Source organism: Punica granatum, chromosome 2 (assembly GCF_007655135.1).
Source record: "Punica granatum isolate Tunisia-2019 chromosome 2, ASM765513v2, whole genome shotgun sequence".
NCBI classification, from domain to species: domain Eukaryota; kingdom Viridiplantae; phylum Streptophyta; class Magnoliopsida; order Myrtales; family Lythraceae; genus Punica; species Punica granatum.
The window spans coordinates 34,744,077-34,751,376 of NC_045128.1; the positions used below are offsets into that span (position 1 = coordinate 34,744,077).

Sequence of the window (7,300 nt, forward strand, 5' to 3'; positions counted from 1 at the left end):
TCGAGCTCGAAACATCATTTTATCAAGCAAATTTTAATCCATAAAAGAACGAACGCAGGCAAATTGGCGGAGGTAGCTGATTTTTTATTCATGTGATGTGATTAAAAGACGACAGATTGATGCATTACATCTTCGGAACCAATCCATTGGATCTGCCCACTGCTGGACCAAATCCAATGTAATGTCAACCAAACAAACTTATTAGAAAACATCTGAAAGCATGCATTTTTTCATCTCCGGCGAGCTCAGAGATCGCCACCACGGAGGCGGAGGACAAGGTGGAGGGTCGATTCCTTCTGAATGTTGTAATCCGCAAGGGTGCGCCCGTCCTCGAGCTGCTTCCCAGCGAAGATAAGCCTCTGCTGGTCCGGCGGGATCCCCTCCTTGTCCTGGATCTTAGCCTTGACATTGTCGATGGTGTCCGAGCTCTCCACCTCCAGGGTGATGGTCTTCCCCGTCAAGGTCTTCACGAAGATCTGCATCCCTCCCCTCAGCCTCAGCACCAGGTGGAGGGTGGACTCCTTCTGGATGTTGTAGTCCGCAAGGGTCCTCCCGTCCTCGAGCTGCTTACCCGCAAAGATAAGCCTCTGCTGGTCCGGAGGGATGCCCTCCTTGTCCTGGATCTTGGCCTTCACGTTATCGATGGTGTCCGAGCTCTCCACCTCGAGGGTGATGGTCTTCCCGGTGAGGGTCTTGACAAAGATCTGCATGCCACCACGGAGGCGGAGGACGAGGTGGAGGGTGGACTCCTTCTGGATGTTGTAGTCCGCAAGGGTCCTCCCGTCCTCGAGCTGCTTCCCGGCGAAGATCAGCCTCTGCTGGTCCGGGGGAATGCCCTCCTTGTCCTGGATCTTAGCCTTCACGTTGTCAATGGTGTCGGAGCTCTCCACCTCGAGGGTAATCGTCTTACCCGTGAGGGTCTTAACGAAGATCTGCATACCTCCGCGAAGACGGAGGACAAGGTGGAGGGTTGACTCCTTCTGGATGTTGTAGTCGGCCAAGGTTCGGCCATCCTCGAGCTGCTTCCCGGCGAAGATCAGCCTCTGCTGGTCCGGCGGGATCCCCTCCTTGTCCTGGATCTTAGCTTTCACATTGTCGATGGTGTCGGAGCTCTCGACCTCAAGCGTGATGGTCTTGCCGGTGAGAGTCTTGACAAAGATCTGCATGCCTCCACGGAGCCGGAGGACGAGGTGGAGGGTGGACTCCTTCTGGATGTTGTAGTCGGCCAAGGTACGGCCATCCTCGAGCTGCTTGCCAGCGAAGATCAGCCTCTGCTGGTCCGGCGGGATGCCTTCCTTGTCCTGGATCTTGGCCTTGACGTTGTCGATGGTGTCGGAGCTCTCGACCTCGAGAGTGATGGTCTTGCCGGTGAGGGTCTTGACGAAGATCTGCATCTGTTCACGCAACGGACAACCAATTAACAAACAGATCGGACCGCAATCAACCCCAAACTCCGATCAAATTCAAAAACAGCAGCGATCGAATATCAAAAATATCGAGATCGATCGACACAACGCCGGAACAAATCAACGAAAACAGAGCTAGAGAGGGAGGGATGAATACCTTGAGAGAGGAGAATGAGCTTCGATTGGCTACGGAGAGAAGGGGAGACTGAAATGGAACAGAGGATGAATTTTGCCCTAATGAGGGGTCGTATTTATAGGGGGGTAGCCCACTCAAGGTGGGGAAATGTTCAATGGAGAAGATAAGCACGGCAGCCGCCCCAGCGGGGCCCACCTCAATTATTTACCAAACTTTTCTGGTGCCACTTGTTGTTTGTTTTGCACTTACCTAATACACAGCAATAAAATCCCTTTCTTAATAAAATCCACCAAAATAAATAAATAGATAAATAATCAAATATGGTATTTTGAAATTTAATCATAATAATATATATTTTTTATAAAATATATTTTATGATTTTTATTTTTAATATAATGTCATTACTTTATCCTTTTTCTTCAATCTAATTCTTAATATTATTTACATGTTCATAATTTAAATTTTGATTTCCAATCGGGCAGCGACCTTTCTTATGCAAGCTATAGATATGTGTTTCTATCGATAAAAAAACAGATGTTTTTTTTTTCTCTTTTAGCAAACATATTAATATATAATATATAATACATAACATAGGTTGAGAATTGTATCTTGAATTTTAATGTGATTATGTTTCCTATTTTATATATTTTAATCTTTATCTTTAATAAAAAAACATTTTAAAAACATTGTATTTAGAAATATTTTCGATAGAGATCAAACATAGATTTTCTGTTGAGACTGAATGTAATATATATTTATGTGTGTGTGTGGAGAGTTTCGATGTAAAAATGCAAATAGTGTGTAATAGTAGTATCCTATCAGATATGCGTTTGAGCGTTGTACCTATGACTGTGAGGGATGCATTTGTATTGTAACCACTCCACATTTGTTGCTTAATCAAAAGTCCTCTCATTTACTTGTGAATGTCTCCTTCAAATGTGTCAAACATTTGATTCCGCGTTTGAGGGCTTTACCACATATATATTACACGTAATTACTTCTTTTTTTCGCATTATTGTTGAGTTGATACCCAACAATATTTTCAGCACTTATAGTTCTTTATTATCGTAATTTAGTATTTACCTGCTGCGATTATTGATCATTTTCAAATCTTAAACGGATATTGAAAATATATTTTTTACTTTCGACGAGCGAGAAAATATTTTTTGAAATTCTCTATTACGACATGATTCTTTTTTATTGGTTACAGTAAAGGTTTTTGGTTTAATACAATGAAATGAAACTTATAAATATCTAATAAAGAGACGCATAATACTTCTTACTTAATAAGAGGAATTTGGTTGGCTCCAAAATAAAAAAAATTTAAAAAAAAAAGAAAGTTAATATTTTCTTTAACTAAATTTGGCTTTTGGTTTCCATCCCTCATAAATTTGGTTCTTCACCTCCAATTACTATCTCCGTCCAAGTAAGTTACATTCTTTGATAAACATGATTGTGAAGTAACATGCCTTTCCTTTTTAATTTTTTTTTAAGTGACTTGCCCTAATAATTAATAAATAAGTTAAATTCAAATGACACCGTTTACATTGTGAAAAGAGATGCTACTGCTACCTCCAAATTCGGCACTGCTAAATACACTGAGTGGCTGGATGTAATTATCAGAAAAAATAGGGTCGTATTCCTACAAAGAGACATTCGGCATGTGCCGAATCGAAAAAAAAGAAATTTTCGTTCTGAAAATGGATAGCGAATTCTCATCCTTTTAAAATAAGAGAATATTCATTGCCCTACTTTTAACGTTGTGGGTATTGACTCCACTTGTAAATATCAGTAAAAGGCTTGGTAATTAATATTTTTAAACTTAAAAAAGGAAAAATCATATGATATATTTTTTTTAGAAAATAGAAATATGAATTTATGAAAAATAGACGCATGCCCGCATTATGCCTGTTTATTACATTGATAGAAAATTTATCCTCTACTTATAGCAAAACATTTTCAATAAAACCGTGAAATGCGTCGTGTTCCTTTAATAAATTTTTTATAATAAAAAATTGATATCATATGATAAAATAATAATCCTTTTTATCAGTAATTTCTTTTTTATTTTAGTAAATTGACAAATTAGTCATTCAGATATGCATATTACATCAAATCTGACCTTATGAAATTTTTTACATCAAATTGAATCTTGAGAGATTAAATATACATCAAATCCGACTTTAAGAAATTTTTTTTTCATCAATTGAACCTTAAAAGATTAAGTGTACTCAAATTGAACATTGAAAGATTATGTGTACATCAAATCCGACCTCAGGAAATTTTTTACATCAAATTGAACCTTGAGAAATTAAGTGTACATCAAATCTGACCTTTTCGTCAGAATGCCATCTAAAAATATATGGAAAAATCTGATATGGCATTCAACAGTTGATGTGGCATCTATTTGATTGTTTTCTTCCATTTTTTTTATTCTCCATTTCTGTCTGACTTAAAAAAGTATTTCTTGCATTTCCCTGACTTTTCAGTTGGAGGCGACAAAAACTTTCTCCTCCCGGCGCGTCCTCCTCAATCGCTGGTGCTCTTGGCGTAGAGAGCTAGAGGCAAGGAGAGAGAGGATGACGAAGAGATTACGGCGATAGCGATTGACGAGTCTACGCCGAGAGCACCAGCAATTGAGGAGGACGCGTCGAGAAGAGCAAGTTTTTCCCGCGTCCGACTGAAAAGTGAGGGAACTGTAGGAAATACTTTTTTTAAGTCGGATAGAAATGAGGAATAATAAAAAAAATGGAAGAGAACAATCAAATAATGCCACATCAGCTGTTGAATGTCAAATCAGATTTTTTCATCAATTTTTGGACAGCATTCTGACGGAATGTCGGATTTGATCTACACTTAATCTCTCAAGGTTCAATTTGATGTAAAAAAATTTATTAAGGTCGTATTTGATGTATATTTAATATCTCGAGGTTCAATTTGATGTACATTTAATATCTCAATGTTCAATTTGATGTACATTTAGGGTGTGTCTGTTTTCGCAACAAAATTTAACTCAACTCAACTCAACTCTATTTATCTTCAATTCAACATCACAATCATTATTTTTTTATTTTTAAAATATTTTTAACTATTCAATTCAATTTTTAATATTAAATTCTCTCAACTATTTATTACTTTTTCACAATTCAACAATACAATCATTACAAACCAATTAAAACCAAAACTCAACTCAACTCAATTCTCAATCCAAACACACTCTTAATCTCTCAAGATTCAATTCGATGTAAAAAATTTCTCAAGGTTGGATTTGATGTACACTTAATTTTTCAAGGTTCGATTTGTTTAATTTGATATAAAAAATTTATTGAGACCGGATTTGATACACACTTAATCTCTCAAGGTTTAATTTAATGTAAAAAAAATTTTAATGTCAAATTTGATCTAACATGCACCTTATCAATTTATCAATTTATTTATTTAATTGTATTGTATTGTCGGTAGTTGGAATGAGAATCCTTGGGTCCTACTATTATCTTTCCGAAGCAATGACCAATCAAATCAGGAGCAGCTCACCAAAGAGGAACGAAACACGGAGACTGAGCGAAAAGACGCGAATACCCTCGAAGAAAAATCTTATCCCCACGCTATTCCCCTGCCCGCTCCGCTTGTCATCTATCTCCTTCTTCGATTCGCGCTAGGGTTTCGCTGCTGCTTATCGTCGATTGAGCTGTGCTAGAAGGGGAAAGATGATCGAGGTTGTGCTGAACGACCGGCTGGGGAAGAAGGTGAGGGTGAAGTGCAACGATGACGAGACGATCGGAGACCTGAAGAAGCTCGTGGCAGCTCAGACCGGAACCAGGGCTGAGAAGATCAGGATCCAGAAGTGGTACACCATCTACAAGGACCACATCACCCTCAAGGACTACGAGATCCACGACGGCATGGGCCTTGAGCTCTACTACAACTAAGCTCAGGTCTCTCTTTCTTCTCCCTTTATATCATCATGATCACGTGTCTTTGTCATTATGTGTTGATCGAATCAGCTGCAATCGTTATGCGATAATGGGGTTTTGGCAGTTGTTGCCCTGTTGACGGGACTGCATAAGTCAGCTTAGAACACTTTAGTGATTATTGGTTTGTCTAGTGGATTTCCTAGTTGGGTGTTTCTGATGATCCCAGGAAGACCGCTTCTTGTCGAATGACCTAACCAGAGACGTATTTGATGTGTTGCTCGAAATTGTTGTCTTGATATGTTGGTGTTTTACTCTCCCACAAAGAGATTGTTTTCGTGATGGGATAGTGGTATCTGAATGTTCTTAGTTTATGCTTTACTCTTGCTTATGATAGCATCTCGTAGAGTTGTTTGCGATTATAAGTTAGAAATTCTTCATTTGGTATGGTATCAAAAAAGCCGACTTGATAAGGTTTAATTCGACTATTTCCTCAAGGTCCGATTTTTGTGCATAGATATACATCTGCAGTAACTAGCTTGGCAATTTAGTAGCTTGACAGAGGTGAACTAGAATGTTAGCTAGGCATCTAATTATCGTAAGTCTTTGTCATATTTATAAGCTGTTTCGCCACATTTATCGATGCCTTGTATCTTCAGGATGTGGAAGGGTCTTTGTATGCTTCGTGTCGGGCATGTTGGATGATTAGCTTGAATTTTCAGTTTTGACTTACCCATATTTTCTGCTATTAATGCAGGTTAATGGATTAATAAGGTAGCATCGGACAAGGATGGCACCCTTGCAGAACCATGGATATTGTAATTTTGGTAGGTCGTTCTCATCGTGATGATGCTGCCATATATAACCAAAAGATGAACTATTACTGACTGTAGCTATACCATTACCGCTTAAATGTAACGGAAGTCGGCGCCTACATTAAATACTATAGGCCTTCTTGCCTATAGTTACATGGTTACATTTAGTATAGAAACAGAGGATCTCAGTTAATCTTGTTGGTCTCAGCAAACGACAGTTTCGGTAGAAACCACTTCTCCATTCTCATCACTAGTCGAGGATGTACTGTAGAAAAGCGATTAAACATTATTAGAAAGCGTGCGTTTTTTTTGTGAGGAATGAGGCTTCGATCTATTCTAAGCCCGGTTGTATCTAATGCTCGAAATCAATATGGGATTAACAGGGCACCCTCAGTAAATCAGAGATAAGGAAACGCATATTTCCAATTGATCTTCTCTCTCCTAAGTTGGTTCTCTCACTGACTCTTCCCTTTGTTGGAAGCTCCACCTCATCTCATCTCCTCCATATCCTTCTCGGCAACATCAGTGATCTCTTCAGCAAATCTATGATCAAAGAACAACAGCGATCTTCTCTGCATCTTCTGCGATTTTCTCTGCAAATCGTCCGCCTTCTCCGCTGCAGCTTCATTTACTGAAGGCTCTGCTAGACTCTCCGACAGACTTAACTCTTGCCATCCAAGCCTTAACCGCCAACCAACAAGTATTCTTGCCCTGATCCACTCATTTACTTCTGCCATCAATTCCCCAATCTTCTTCCCCTCTGCTCAGACCAACCAAGCCCCGCAAATCTCTCTGCTTCTATTATTGCATTGCCTATGCTATTTATGGCAGTCACTGCTATACATAGCATCCAATACCCTTCATCAAAGAAACCACAGAAAGCTACCTGTAACCAAAACCTCTCAAACATCCCTCTTCTTCCCTCTTCCACTACCGTTCCCCCTGCAACCACAAGATACCCCACCACCATCAATGGAACCCACTGACCTAGCTAATTCCTTGTCTGAAATTTTCTCTTCTCAGATGTCAATG

General features: G+C 39.3%; 2 protein-coding genes across 2 annotated transcripts; one reads left to right on the forward strand and one right to left on the reverse strand.

Moving 5' to 3' along the window:
• Positions 1–63: 63 nt before the first annotated feature.
• LOC116194472 (polyubiquitin) lies at positions 64–1,722 on the reverse strand. Its single transcript, XM_031523283.1, has 2 exons — positions 1,564–1,722; positions 64–1,394 (listed from the first exon to the last, which is right to left on the reverse strand). The coding sequence occupies exon 2, from the start codon at positions 1,392–1,394 to the stop codon at positions 246–248; it is 1,149 nt and encodes a 382-aa protein (XP_031379143.1). The 5' UTR covers positions 1,564–1,722; the 3' UTR covers positions 64–245.
• A 3,382-nt stretch (positions 1,723–5,104) lies between these two features.
• LOC116197815 (ubiquitin-like protein 5) lies at positions 5,105–6,587 on the forward strand. The gene is made up of 2 exons (XM_031528066.1): positions 5,105–5,477; positions 6,211–6,587. Exon 1 carries the CDS (start codon positions 5,250–5,252, stop codon positions 5,469–5,471), a length of 222 nt encoding a protein of 73 aa, XP_031383926.1. The 5' UTR covers positions 5,105–5,249; the 3' UTR covers positions 5,472–5,477; positions 6,211–6,587.
• The last annotated feature ends 713 nt before the right edge of the window (positions 6,588–7,300 follow it).